At 29.9% G+C, this 16316-nt stretch overlaps 1 protein-coding gene across 1 annotated transcript; it reads right to left on the bottom strand.

Annotated features, from left to right (window-relative positions):
- Positions 1–4331: 4331 nt before the first annotated feature.
- LOC107443857 (uncharacterized) lies at positions 4332–10883 on the bottom strand. Its single transcript, XM_043042052.3, has one exon. The coding sequence runs from the start codon at positions 10635–10637 to the stop codon at positions 10161–10163; it is 477 nt and encodes a 158-aa protein (XP_042897986.1). The 5' UTR covers positions 10638–10883; the 3' UTR covers positions 4332–10160.
- Between the last annotated feature and the right edge of the window lie 5433 nt (positions 10884–16316).

Raw genomic sequence — 16316 nt, 5'->3', positions numbered from 1 at the left:
AGGAAATTAAATTAATGACCAAGGTTCCAGCAATCTGTGGCAATAGATTATTCATTAAATTCTTGATAACGGACATATCTATCATGTTCCCTTAATCCAAATTTTAAATAGCCTCTTGTTGGTATAGATAAGGAATGAGGCAAATGCCCCAATGAGTTTCAATTTTGATAAGATTTATCCTATTTGCATTCATCAGGGGTGATTGTGAGCCCAACTCAAAAATCCTGAAAATGCCTCCCGTAAAATCATTAATGACGCATTTCGAAAAATTAATGTCTTCATAAATTTCAATCATTGATATTTTCAAAACATGGAATTCTAAGAAAATTATATGCAGCATAATTTAAATGAATAATTATGTATAAGGTTACTTTTATCTCTAATCACATTTATTATTCTACCAGAAAAAAATATTTACAAATGAAAGAGATGCCAAGTATAAATTCTAGTTCTAATATTTTTAAATAAAATATACAAGAATTTTTAAACATAAATGTGATCGATGATTTCTAGAAATTTCTGAAACTTGGATTTCCAAAAACTTTTGGATCGCAATAAGCGAAAAATCCGATTTTTCCCGAAACACAATCATCTCTGCATTCATTCATGTCATCAGCAAGTGTTAATAATGGGCATCTATTATTGAGTGCTAGATATATAGCGACTTTTTCCATCTTTATGTTTTCTGAAGCAAAATAAAGCTTTCTACCCAACAAAGTTTGTTTTTCGGCTTCAGTTTTTTAGGATTATTCATTTCAATTCCAGTCCTTCTTTGAAATCCTACGTGAGAAGAATTAATGTACTCGAAATAAGTCTATAGTAAATGTATGCATATTAGAGTCAAGAATCATGAGGATAATCAAAGAATATTAATTAAATAGAAAATGTATAACTATTAATTAATTTCAAAACTGGTCTGTATCACAGCAATTGATTGGCAACATTGATGTATTTTAACTCATGGCTTTATTAAAGAGGATGAACATTTTTGTTAAATTTAACTGATGAACTCTCCCATGTTGATTTGAAATCCACCATTAAAGTGAAGTTGGACATTTTTTTAAAAAAAAAGAGTCATAATTATTTTACTATCATTTGCATTTGATTTGCCATACATTAGAATAATTTTAGGACATATGTGTTTTAACAGACTTAACATACTGTAGACAGGCTGTCAGACAAATACTAATAGTTTAGCATTCACCAACAAATTATGCAAGCAAAAAATGAAAGATAAATATAGAAAAAACTTATTAAATTCTTCATTAAGCTGCTTCTCGATCTCAGATTATCATGAATTTACAGCAAAATTAGTGTTAATTACAATATATATATATATATATATATATATATATATATATAGAGAGAGAGAGAGAGAGAGAGAGAGATAAAGAGATACATATAAATTCTTCTTTATTTGTAGCTGAAAATAAAGAAAATTAGATTAATTCTGAGAATCATAAAACAATATTTCTTATCTTTGATGCAGGTACTTAATCAGTCCTAATTAAAAGTCTTGATTGCTCAAATATATCTCTTTCTTGTTTCGAAATTCTTTGATTTATCTATCAATAGATAGAATAATTATGAGTAGGCATATTAATAGATAGATAAAGAGGTAAAAAATTATTATTTACAACATGGATCCATTTTTAGTACAAAGGGACACAAAAATTCAGAAGTTCTGGGCCCCATGGACCTGTAATTTCCAAAGTCTAGCAGCAGAATTATATATACATTAGTGATTCTGCGCTAGACTGAATTTTTAGATTCCTTTCTACTAAAAACAGGTTCATCTTGAAAATACAAAGTTCGTATTGCAATTGGGCAAATCCATATTAAAATCTGGCAAAGCATAAACAAACAGCATTGGATATTTATTATGATTTCTAAACCTCTTTATCCATCTATTAATATGCCTATTCATATAATAATTATTCAATCTATTGATAGACAAAACAAAGAATTTTAAAATAAGAAAAGTACAAACAGAATTTTAACAATCAAGAACTATAATTAAAAATATTTGTCTTCATTTTAGAAAAAAAAATCCCTTTTTTCTTCCAGACACAACTGGTTCAGATTTCTATTTAAATGTTTAAAATAAATAAAGCTATTTTAAATCATCAGGGGTGATTGTGAGCCCAATCCAAACATCCTGAAAACTTCTTAAGTAAAATCATTAATGATGCATTTCAAAAAATTAATGTCTTTAAAAATTTAAATCATAGATATTTTCAAAACATGAAATTCTAAATAAATTAGGCGCAGCATAATTTAAATGAATAATTATGTATAGGTTTACTTTTATCTCTAATCACATTTAATATTCTACCAGAAAAAAATATTTACAAATGAAAGAGATGCCAAGTATAAATTCTAGTTCTAATATTTCCAAATAAAATTTACAAGAATTTTTATACATAAATGTAATCAATGATTTCTTGAAACTTCTGGACTATGACTTTCCAGAAACTTCCAGATCGCAGTTGGCGAAAAATCCGGAAATTCGGATTTTTTCCGAAGCACAATCATCTCTGTCTAATTATATGCAAACTAAATGTATACCTCTAAAATGATTAATTGCCTAATTTTTTAATATGCTTATATTTTTAAAAGATTTAAAAATTCAAGGTTATATAAGAAAAATTTGACATTTTTTAAAGCACGCAAATTTTCTTAATTATAACAAGCGTTTTATTAGGTAATATGATTTTTAGAAGAAAAAAAATGCTTCATCCTCCATTGTTTAAAAGCTAATATATCAGTAATAGCAATCAATACTTATAGTTTTAAACAAAAACACAAGTGGCAGTATACTTTTCAGCTTTGAGGAGAACTCTTCCATATGAAACGTCTGGAGTTGTCGGCTATTATGGTAACAAGAGAGAGTGCATGGTAGTGCAATGAAGGAGTCGATTGGCCACAAAGCAAAGATTGTCACACCTACTTGTGCCAAGATCAAGCAAAACTATTCACTACAAAGCTCTAACAATAGTACCCGCCACCATCCGAGACTGATGTCTAGAGGAGTTCTGAAAGCCGCACAATAATTTTAAGGTGGTTACATAAAAACAAAAAAATTACATTTGTGGTTTTTAAAGATAAACTTTTAGTAAATGGCTTTGGACAAAACAGTTATATCTATACTTTAAACAGTCGCAAAGCATAAACAAACAGTATCGGATACATAATTTGATGCAAATAGTTCAAAGTAAGAACCTTTAAATAAATCTAAAATTTGTTATTCTCTTCTCTTTTTAAATTTTTTACATTAAAATTTAGCCAATTCATTTTTCATCAAAGTTCATACTCTAATAAGGAGAAAAATTTTTAACACTTTTTGTCTTAAATATTATGAGCATTTTTTCAGCAGCAAACAACAATTCTTTTAGAGGAAGACAAGAAATAAAAATATTTTAAGAATATAACAGTTTAAGAACAAAACTAAGATTCAAAAATGAAAAATAAAAACTTCAGGATTTTGACAGTTTCAGGAACCAAGGACTTTTTAAGGATTTTATGAGTCTGCACAAATCCTGCGTATAATTTTAATTTCATTGCTATATAGATTTCCTGTTGTAATTAGACATTAGAAAGGCCTGTCATTGAAAATAGTAGACAAAAAAATAATAAATAAATATTGATTTCTTTTAAAACTTTAAAATAAGTATTTTAATAAAAAAATTCAAATGAAAGGAATATATTATTAATTAGTAACTTATCAGGTTTATTAATATATTTAATATCGATTCATCACCATTATTAATCTTTCAAGAAAACCAGAATTCTCAGAACTCCTCCTTTTTGCCATTAGGCAAATTCCTTTGAAACTTCTTCAAATAGTCAAGAAAATATTTTTCATATTGTAAAGAAAGTTTTTAAATTATTGGCGATCGAACACTTCAAATGCTTTCACCATGAGCATGTGGAAAGTCATTGGAGAAGGAAGTATGTTAGTTTCACTCTTGGTTTTTAAATAAATTAAAAACTTTTAAGTTGGAAAACTATTTGGAACTGGAAACTATATTGAACACATAGTTCTAAAAGAAAGAATTGTGGAATTTCTAAAAAAATATTTTTGACAATTAAATTCTAAACATATTAAGAAAGAGGAAAATATAATACATCACAAGATAACAAGTACTGAATAACATAGTACAACAGAGAAGAGGTAGGAAGAGATGGGGAAGGGTAAAGACACAGATCCAGTATTCTCCACAGATGGCGTATTCGAGCGTTGCGATCGCGAATATAGAAAGTTATAACAAATCTAGTCAGTCATAAAAAATTAATCAATTTAAATGAAAATGCACAGAACTTAACAAAACTGAAATTTTATGTACTTTATTGGCGTTAAACAATAACATAGGTACACCAAAAATGTACCCTTCTTTATAAAAATGACATTTCTAGCAATACAAAGATGGCTTAATATTCTTTACCATACATAAAATTTGCAAATAGTTAGTTATAACATTAAAATCTCACTTTTAAGAGTAAATGATGTAAAATAATTTACAATTTACACTGAAATATCTGAACACAATTAACATTCTCCATTAATCTGGAAAACATATTGCTTTAAAATGTGATTAGAGCTAATTTTTTACTGGTAGAAATAGCTTTCACCATGCCAGTGGCAGAAACTTATAGATGAGAAAACTGGCAAGAATAAAAAAATAAGCTAACAGTGTTAATTAATCAATTAGTGCAACTTTTAATGCATACAATAACATTCAAAATACAGGAAATATTATTAAACTGAAAAATAATGAATATTTTATGACAAAAATATAGTGTTTCATTCAAAAACTGTCCTGATAAAAAAATAAAATTACTACATACAAAAAAGGACTAAAAACAGAATTACTATATAGATATATGATGATTTTTCACAAATTACGTGTGCTCATGGTATAAATTACCAATTTATATAGTGTTCCACAAATTTATAACCTTAGTGAATTTTTCTTAAATTGTAAATAAAATACTAATTATATATTCAATTTCAGAGCTTTAAATTATAGTATTATGCATTGGATTGAGCAATAGTTTTTCTTTGCTTGGTACAGGTTCATTGAACAGATTTAAAAATAAAGAGTATATCATTTTGGAATCATATGGGTTTATGATATATGTAACACATATTTTTAATGAAAAATATATCCTTCTTTTAGTGACCTTATTTTTGTTTAAAAATGCTATATTTAAGATAAATTAACATGTTTCAAGATGTCAAAAATCATAAATGATCTGTTTTATTATTACATACCTCTAAAACTTCTTAACACTTGAAATCTGCACTTATCATATTTTTAAAAATAATGCCTATTATTTATTAACCAATCAAAACTAATCAATGTTTTTGGGACTCACATAACCATTGATACATGTTTGCTTTCTATGCCATTAAATTTACCAAAGTAATCTAAATTATTTACAAAGTATAACCATACAATTTAATGAAATTACATCCAAAAATTAAACAATTATGTTTAAATTATAATTTAAAATGATCAGGTATGTGACAGAATGGTCAAACATTCAAGCACTCACATATATGACATTGATTTCTTAAATGCAAAAATTTTAAATTCATTTCACCTTTCACTTCTTACTCTCATTTTCTACAATTGGGCTATTTTCAGGTAGTGACAGTAAGAAAGAAAAAAAAATTCAGAAATTTCTAATGTTTAGTGATAAGATACTAGAAAAGTCATAGAAAAGAAAAACATAGCAGTCATGTTTAAAATTGAAATTATAGCAGTCATATTAAGAAAAATGATCCCAAGTAACTGAAGCAGTAAGATATTACCCGATAGAAAACTTCATATACTTCAAAAATATACAAAACTGAAATGACAGTTGACATGTTTTAAGAGCATCAAATAGGCATCGATTTTCAAGACTTGACAGGCATGAATGTAATGAAACAAAAATGATTTGGAAAAAAAGCTGAAGTTGTCAGCAAAAAATAGAAAAATAAAGGTAAGAAACAAAAACTAGAAAAACCACAGAAGCCAAGAAAAAAAACGAGAAGTTTCCTATCAGGTATTATAGCAGTCATAATCTAAAATAACAGTGGTTCTTAAATCAGTTTATCTTTAGCTATATACTTGGGATAAATATTTCAAGATCATATACATGTATTCATATATATTGTAAAAAAATAGGTGCTGAATGTATATTAATAACAAAAAAAATCTGTTTGTTGCAAAATTTTTGCAAACATATTTATGTGCAAAATTTTACTTATAATTTACACTTTAGGTATGTATCACAACTTTTAATAATTTATGTTTGATAGTATTTTAAAAATAATTATAGACAATATTAGTATATTTATTGATGCGGAACGGATACTGAAGAGGGATAATGGACAAGGTAAGAGCAAAGTTGCACTATATATGATTAACTATCATATTTTACTCATCTAAAATTAGTTTCCTCCCACCGAAAAAAAGAAGCATTTTCATTCCATGAAAAAAAATCGTCTGTCTTAAATCATACTATTTTGGCTCTACTAAATAAAAATAAAAAATAAATTTAGCTTACAATTAAGAAAATTAGTTTTTTTGCTCTAAATTGTGTTATGTAGTTGAATGGATTCAAAATAAAGGTTTTTAAAAAACATTCAATGAACTTAAATATCCAACACTTTCTCCATCCTAAAGACTATGTTGAGCAGTATACCCAAATTTAATATGCATTTATCTATTTGTCATGGTATAACCAGTGACTACTAAATTAATTTTTCTTAAAATAAATGTTGTTTATATGATTTAAAAATTAAAATTGTAATAACTTATAGCACTGCATTTTTTTTTACATTTTAATTATTTTTAACATCATACATAAATTTAAATATGGTATAATCAATACAAAATTTTTTTCTCACTTTTTACTTTAAATAATAATGAGGTCATAATTTAGTGGAACAATATATTTAATAACTATGATTTTTTGTATATTGTGGTACGCAACAATCATAATCTAAATGATGCAAGTGCAAATTCAAGTTAAACTGTAACAATAATTGAATAAGCATGAAAACAGTATAATTATTCACTAATAAAACAATTTTAAAATAAACATATTAAAATACTTATTTATATTGACTGCATATATTTATGAGGAATGATAAATTTTTAAAAAAATAACTTAAAACTTTTTAAGATTCAAGTCAAATCTCAGCAGACAAGCATGATAGAACGTGCCCCCTAAAAGTAAAGCTTTGAAAAGATTTTTCTTCAAAATAATTTTTGAAGACATCAATACTGTTAATGATTTTCTTTCCTTCTTAGATATTTAAAATTCGCGGGTTTTATGAGTGGTGATCACTGTAACGGCTTAAAACTGGTTTAAATAGGACTGATTCTTTTTTGTAAAAAAATAACTGAAAGTTTTTCATAAATGTACACATTGTTCAACTGTTGAAGTTGCAGCAAAAAATTTACTTACATAATAAAAATTTCTTACAAAATACTTCTCCTTAAGCATACAGAAAAATGGCAATTTATCCATACCTCCATAATCACTAATGTTTGCTTAAGCAGAGCAGCAGGCTAGTTTCAATGATGCATAAAAAAATAGCAATCACCATTCTGAAATTTGAGCCTGGTCCCTGAATTTGAAGCCAAGTCTAGTACCCTGTTGGCTCATCGATTTCAGAAGTCATTCTGAATTCTCAGCTGCTTTGGGTTTTGATTTCTAATAAACAAAGCAAGACTAATTATTGCAAGGCATCTGGTTTGGAAGAAATAAATGTATCTTAGTTAATATATATCAGGCTCAATATTGCTAATTTTCATTCAAAATTTATATGATTGTTGTAACTTATTTTAATTTCTTATTCTTTGTCTATTTCTATGTATTTTTCAAATAAGCGGTACAGTATCTTTTCAAATAAGTGGCAGTATTCGTAATCTTTATTAGCAAAATTCAAATATTTTTTAATTTAATCATATCTTTCATTTGATCAAATAAAAGGTATTCCTCTTTCTACTTTCTCTTTTTTTTTTGAAATACAGAAAAAATTTCTATTTTAATATTAAAAAATTATTTTTCCTTTGTACTGTCATATATAAAAATGTTTACACAAGAATATCTTTTAGAATGCAATTAAAAGAATAAATATTTTTTTATGTAAAAGTGAAAGATTTTCCATTTAAAGTGAGAAAAAAAAATTTTTTTCGTTAACTTGAAAAAACATCAAAAGGTGACAACTGAGATTTTTAGTATAATAGCATCATAATAAAAATATTGAAAATTTAAAACTGTAAGAAAAAGGTAAAAAAAAATATATATATCATAAGACCTTGAGAAATCACAATAGATTTCGTTAAAAAACAAACATATTAAAAAGAAAGAATTCGAAGGGAAAAAAACAATTAGCATGCCCAAATGCAATTTCTGAATGAATTGTTAATTTTCAAACCTGAAATTTGCATACCGTAGTAACATTATAATGATAAAACGATTTTATTTCGAAAAGTCACTTAGAACTGTCTGAAAAAGCGATCGAAAACTGATGTCAATTTACAATGAATTTGAGAGCGGTTAAAATAACTCCAATTTTAAATTGCATGTCGTAACATCTAAATAATACAAAATTTTAAAAAAAAAAACATACTTTTTATAACAATAAAAGATAACATTTCTTTCACACTTTTTCCTTTAAAAAAAAGTAGTAAGGACTTTTAACACTTAATTTTTGTGATGCAAAATTAAGCACTTTTTTGGTACTTCCAAGGCCTAACATATACATGAAAAAAGGGTTAACATTTAAAAATTGAAACATTTGATACATTAACATCAGCTATAAAAATATTTCTATTTATGAATAATATAAGTTACACATAACTGTTTTTATTTAAAATAGAAGCAACTCTTTTTCGTATAGTCTTTCTACAAATTTCAGCAATTCCAGAAAACTAACTATTCAGAAGATTTTAAATATTATAAATTATTGCATTGCGATAAATATAAAAAAAGTTGGTGATTTCTATTGTTGAACACCATCAAACGAATCACACATCTTCAGAAGTTCAACATGTTTAGAACGAAAATTGGAACAAATTCAAATCAAAATTATTTTATTGCATTGAATTTTCTTGTTAAGCCACCTCTCTTTGCAATCTTGATAAGCAAAATTTGTATAATTAATCAATTATTTTCGAGAAATGCATCACCAATATTTGAAATTTACAAGAGATTTGCAAAAGAATCTTATGTGTTTTTAAATGTTAAAGAGTACAGTTAGTTGCAGACAAGAAGAGTGGAAAAGAAACTAAACTTCACGAGACTTATGATGTAATCCGAGTATTATAGAAGAAAATAAAAAAATAACACGCGATTTAAGCGAACCAAGTAGGGCAGTTTTTACAAAAATAAGAGTTGGAAAAACAAAGGTGCAAAGAAGTTTTGAGAGAGGTGATTAGTCAAAGCAAGGGAGGTGCATGTCGCAGATTGCCGCAACTAAATTCTCTCTCGCTATAGCTTAAGTGGATGATTAGGGACGTAAGATTTTAAAATAAGTTTTTTCCAGAAATGTATGGTATGAAGAATCGAGTTACTACGTTAAAAAATTTTTAAAAAAATCTTTATTAGCAATTTTATTACTAAGTATCTTTATCTGCATAAAAAAAATTATTACCACTTAAGAAACAGAAACTAGCCTTTACTATCCCAGATTACCCTACATTAAATGGAACTGATTTCTCTTAGAACAAAAACAAAAGGCACTGATAAATTTTTTCATTAATTTGCATTATATTGACTGTGTTGAAGCTAAAAAATTAATCCACATGATTAAGATTTATCGCAAAATATTTTTCTTTCACCCTATTGCAATTAAATAGCTATTAAGTCATTAACATTTTATAGAAAGTGCTACTTAATAGGTTTAAGTCAGTTATTGCTATTCAAGTATGGTATAAAGAAACAAGTTAAAATAAACCTTAAAACAAAAATCTGAAACCTTTTTATTACCATTATTTTTAAACTTTATATATTTTTGTTGACAATTTTATGGCGAAGTATTCTGTCAAAAAACTTAAGTGTATAACAGCTATTATCACTTAAGTAACAGAAACTAGGCCTTCAATATACCAGTTTTAAGCCCATGGCACAAAAGCAAGCCAGCCTTCTTCATAATTCTAATTTTGCTCATCACTTAATGATGAAAGGGTTCGACTTTTACTGTTGGTAGATGACGATGAGGATGAAGATTCAGAATCGGAAGACGAAGTAGATGATGATGAAGAGGAGGAACTACTACTTGAGCTAGAATCGGAAGACGAGGAACTATCACTATCAGAGTCTTCACTGGAATCACTAGAACTTTTTGATGATACACTTGAACGCTTTTTCTTAGACTTAATTTCACCGGATGTAGCAGACCCTTTTTTAGTCTGCTCATTAATCTCATTTGATGCGCTTTCTTGTGTTGCAGCTGGGGGATCGTTTGCAGTTTTCATTCTTTTTTCTAGAAGCTTTGTTCGGCTTAAACGAGAAACAAACTTTCGCTTTCCACTGCATTCATACGTGAAATGACCCTTTTCCAAGCACTTTTGGCAAGTATAATTAGTAGCATCATACTCTTTTTTGCCTGAAGTTGTTCTAATGGATGTCATTCTCGAAATGTTCAAGTTGCTACGAACAAATATAAAACAATTTATTTTATCGATCAACTTTCAAAAATTAATAGGACAAAAAATAAAGAAATAAAATCTTTAAGTATAAGTCATCAGAAATTGCAGCTACCAGAAAACAAAATCGCTTTAAAGTGTCCAGAACATTCAAGATTCATTTGAAAACCACATTGAAATGATCATGCTCGATATATTTTGATTGAAAATTCCGGTTGTGCGGTTTACAGTTTAAAGTAAATAGGCATTAGACATAGCTATGCCACAAATGATCCAGTAAATACAAAATAAAATTGAAGGTCTACTCACACTAGAGGTAAACAAATTCTCGCTTGCGAATTTGGCAAAGCAATGACACGAGGCAAACTACGTGTCATATGATGGTTGCCCGGTTGCTTTCAACTAGCAACTGAAGTTAAAACCTTTCAACTTTAGTGGAGCAACCAGATTAGTTGAAACGTGTCATATAGTAGTTTCCAAATACTTTCAACCTTAACTAGCAATCATTTAGTAAACAAAATACACGTGCTGATTCTGACGCATCCTGAATTTTTATCTTTTAAATTTAAACTTGGTTTAATCTTCTAACTATGACTAGTTTTAAATGGAATTCTAGTGATACATGTATTTTTTTTTCTGAAATTTTTCAAACGTACCTTGTCTTTGGGACATAAATAACAAAGATTATGCGAATAAGCTAATTCCCTATAAACTAATTTCCTCTGTGGAGATATTAAAAGTTACAAACTATTATTGAATTTTAAAAGTGAATGGAAAAAATACTAGCGCGTTACTAATTGGCGATCGAAATGGGCTGCAGGTGGCGTAGAGCAGAACTCTTTTCCTATGGCAACACTTCACATGCTTTCCCCATTAGCGTGTGGAAAGTCATAGAGGAAGGAAGTACGTTAGTTTCTCTCTTGATTTTCATATAAACTAAAATCTTTTAACTAGAAAAACTATATGGAACTGAAAACTGCATTAAACATAGTTCTAAAGAAAAGTATCACGGAAATTTAAAAAAATATTTTTATTAAGTAAAAAGGAAAAATTTAAAGAAAAGGGAAAATATCGTAGTACATTCCTATATAACTGAAAAGAGGAGGAGAGGGAAGGGAGATGGGCTAAAGGCATGAAACCGGTCTCTCCCCAGATGGCGTATTCGAGTGTTGCGATCGCGAATTACAAATGTTTAAATATTTGAAAATTCAAAATTATATTGCTTGAACGCTAAGCTTTTTAAACTAATTTTGATCGATATTTCTTTGACAGATATTTCCGAGTATTAATGAAATTTTGAAAGCAAACGAAATAAATTATTTTGCTTTTAAATCACTTTTTTTCTGTTCTAGTTCTTCTTTCAGAACCTCAGCTATCAGCTCAACGCCTACTTCAAGTACATCGTGAATAATCGCTTCCATGATAATTAAAAGAGCTTTTAGCAATAAACTTTATTGAAAAATATAAGTTCTGGTATTGGACTGTTATATACTATAATAGTCCAATAGCAGTGCCGTTCTGATATCGGACTATTCAGAGTTGGTTGAACAAGCGAAGGTTGTAACGTGTGATCACAAACGAGAAACCAAAAACCGGTTTCTTAACTTAGTTGTCTCCACTTGGCTGCCTAGTGTCATCAGCACTTAACTCATTCGAATTCGCAACGTCCTCAGGGATGCTTCTGAGAACGTCGCCATCACAATTTTGATCCTCTGCAGAGGGAATGGCTCCTCTGATTTGATATTCCTACTACCTGCGCGTGTAGTCGAGCACTTCATGGTAAAACAGTTTAACGAGAATAGATACCACACACCCTCGATCCCTCGCAGGTTAATTAAAGTGCTCACCCAACCGCTTACTGACCGCTGCCAATGATGCTTGACTTTGGAGAAAAAAATTAAATAAGAAAAAAGAAAAGCAATTCACATACCCGAATTTTTTTTATAAAGTGTGAATAGTCTCCCACACTGCATGCGAATCTCCAAGACGCACGTACGAATGTTGTTACCAATTCCTATTTTGATTAATTATCGCGAAAGTTTAAAAGCTACATCTATGCGAAAGCCACTGAACGGGGAAAATTGCATAAGTGAATTCTAAGATGCAAACATGAACCTGACAGGTGAAATATATTTAGCTGCGAAATACTGACCAATCAGTTTCGCGTTTCTGCCTGCACTAAAATGCTCCTTAATACGAACTGCTCGAGCATGTGCGAATTGTATTTTCGGCCGATCACACATACAAATCTCGAGTCCAGAGAAAATTCTCGTTAATAACAATTCCCAATACTGTGGCTGTTGAAACATTATCATAGTATTCGATTCACCTATAAAATCGCACGTTAACCCCTTAACTTGTGCTCTCGAGTTAATTCGAGCACGCTAAACAGGCCAAACTGTGCACACTCGATATAATTCAAGCGACGTTGTATTTTATGCTGCTATAATTTTTCACACTCGAATATAATCGGTCCCGCAGTGGATTGATCGTTAAGACACGGTTCCCAGCAGATCACCGAAATCAAGCACCACTGGCTGCGGTCAGTGAGCGGGTGGGTGACCACTTGGATTAGTCTGCGTAGGGACCGAGGGTGTGCGGTCTTGGTCCTGAAATTATTAAACTGTTCTGCCGTGAAGTGCTCGACTTCGCGTACAGGTCGTCAGGCTACCGAAGCCTATATTTTATTCAAGAATAAAATATAGCCTTTTTCCATGGAACAAAAGTGCAGTGCGTCTCTAAAGTTTACACATATCGTTAGACTTAACTATTGCAGAATGGTTTGAACGGTACACATGTTGAGTTTAATGTCACTGTTCAGCATGAATTTTTTTGAATTCGTATGAATTCATCTGGGGACCTTTGTCACATAAGTGTAGTAGAGCTACACACTGTTGACTGACACAGTCTCAGAGAAATGTCTATAGTTTTGTTGGTGGTGGTTGATTTCTTAGTGTAAACCTCTAACTATTTCGAAAGTGTATCAACTATTAGTATACGAAAGTGTATACCTATGTTCAAATATCGAACCACGGCGAAATTCACATTTATATTTTCTCAATTGAAGCTGGGATATTTCCATTACTGCACCTTAGCTCCCACAAGATCATTTTTGTGTTTGGCACATCCCACGGAATCATTGACTGTTTTCACAATATCCATATTGGTATTTCAGAAAACGGTATTATCTGAAATACCATAATGGTATTTCAGTTGTTGTTGTAGTTCATTTACGTCGCACTAGAGCTGCACAATGGGCTATTGGCGACGGTCTGGGAAACATCCCTGAGGATGAGCCGAAGACATGCCATCACAATTTTGATCCTCTGCAGAGGGGATGGCACCCCCGCTTCGGTAGCCCGACGACCTGTACGCGAAGTCGAGCACTTTACAGTAGAACAGTTTAACGAGGACCAATACCACACACCCTCTGTCCCTAAGCAGGCTGATCCAAGTGGTCATCCACCTGCACACTGACCGCAACCAGTGATGCTTGACTTCGGTGATCTGCTGGGAACCGTGTCTTAACGATCAGTCCACTGCGGGACAATGGTATTTCAGATCTTCAATAGTGTACACTATTACGTAATAAGCTTCCTTCCCTGTATATCCCCCAAAATACCCGGATCTTGTTTCTTATCTTAATTCTCTAGATGTTAAGGGTCGCGTGTTAATTTGAAACATTTGGTTTATATATATTACGTATTCGTTGTACTGCATTTTAGCTATTTATAGAGTTGCGATATTTTATATCAAATTTAAAGAATAGTATGTATAAGTATGTATGTAAGAATAGTAGACATCAAACTCTTCGTATGCCTAGTTGTTGCCAAAACAGGTAATCCTCATTTAGTACCAAAAATAACCACCAGGGGATTGTGACCCGTTTTCAATATGAATTTTTTGCTTTTCAGATATACATAAAATTTCTGTACTGCTCTTGCTACAGCCTCTTTATCGATTTCTCATGTGTTCTGGTTTAGGTATTGGGTAAGCTTGGTTTATACATGTATATAAATGTATTTAAAATATATACTTTTAAATAATTTGTACAAAACTATTTTTTCACAAACAATTTTTTCTGTTTTTCATTAAAAAAAATAAAAGAAGAAAGACAGCACCTTCAGATGAGATTATTATATCATTTACTCTCATTTTTAAACAATATATTGGCATTTTTGTGATAACTATTTCTGTTTTATCAGGTTCAAAAAAATTTTTACTTGTACATATTTTACAATATTTTTAACAACCTTTCCAGGAAATTATGATATTTTTAATAAGTCAATAATATTTTGAAAAGTTTCTATTTAAATATGTGTTGCAATGAAGTTTTTTTCTTTCTCATTTTACCGTGAGCAAAAAAATGGACCACCCTAAGTAACTCTTAATCTAATGATCAGATCTTCACACTCTAGGACTCAATCAGGCGAATAGTTCATGAGAAATCGAATTTTTAAAAAGTTACATTCTTAAAAATTGATTTCGCACGAACTACTCGACCGACTTTGCTCCAATTTTGTAACCTCCAATTTCGCTACAATTTCGTTTTGAAACCTTTGATTACATTTAGATTAAGCCTATATTTCATAACTTATTTCATCTTTCGGTTGCCTTTATGAAAATTCCTCAAGCAAACATGCTAATGAAACAAAAATGGTATTTTTGAAAAGAAAATATAGTTTTTTTAATAACAATACATTGAACAAATTATGTAAAAAACAGCATTTATAAAATACTTCATTATTATTTCCTATCGCGCTTTTTAAATCAAAGTAAAATTACTAAATCTTTTAATAAGGAAATATGTTTCCTAATAACCATTTGAACATTTATGGAAATTCTTTTAGGTTTTCATTTCGAAGTAAACCATAATTCAGCTTATGTTATTCCTTTTCAGCTTATGTATGTATAGTTGGCTAAGGTAGGAACTCCCCTCACTCAAAGTCCGAAGCCGTCTGCTGCTATGGAAACAAGAATATCGCATTTCAGGAGGGGTATAGCTTCTCTTCACTCTAACGCAATATACAGTAGTAGAAAAAGATTACCTTTCTTTAGCCGCCCAGAGTCAAAACTTATTCTAAACAGTGATCCCACTCCCCTATTTTAAATAGTTATGACTCGTTACCATAGTCATCGCCATGGGTTCAGACCACTGGCTAGGGGAATTCTTACTTTAGACAAACTATATGGATGGTGTTTTCTACACTAGGAAACGCTGCAAGCTCGGTACTGCCTGAATTTCCGGGTTACTGTTTCCGTTGTATTTTAAAGCCATTTGGCATCGTTGTGTTTTGAGATTCTTGCAAACAATGTATTTGATTACTTATTACTTGTGTTTACAATGCTAACAATACTTGTGTTTACAATGCTAAAAGTGCTAACACTCACGTAAGATGGTGCACAGCTTGCAACAAGAACAAACAGTGATAAACTTATGGAAAGAGGCCAAATCAAGACTGCCAAAAAAGCGAGATATTCAAAATCTAGCAACCATGTCACCTTTTTCAATAATAAATAACAAAATAAATATAAAAAAAAATTTCACTCCAAACTCCCCAGAATTACATAATAACATTAATATGTTATGAAATACGGCAGATTTGAACTCAGAAATTATCTAATTTATTTCTTTTATTGAAAACAAAATTATCCGTTTGAAAA

This window comes from Parasteatoda tepidariorum, chromosome 12 (genome assembly GCF_982258835.1).
Source record: "Parasteatoda tepidariorum strain Cologne lab strain chromosome 12, Ptep-v5.0, whole genome shotgun sequence".
Taxonomy (NCBI): domain Eukaryota; kingdom Metazoa; phylum Arthropoda; class Arachnida; order Araneae; family Theridiidae; genus Parasteatoda; species Parasteatoda tepidariorum.
The sequence above is the reverse complement of the archived record's forward strand: the minus strand, read 5'-3'. Positions and strand labels throughout refer to the sequence as shown.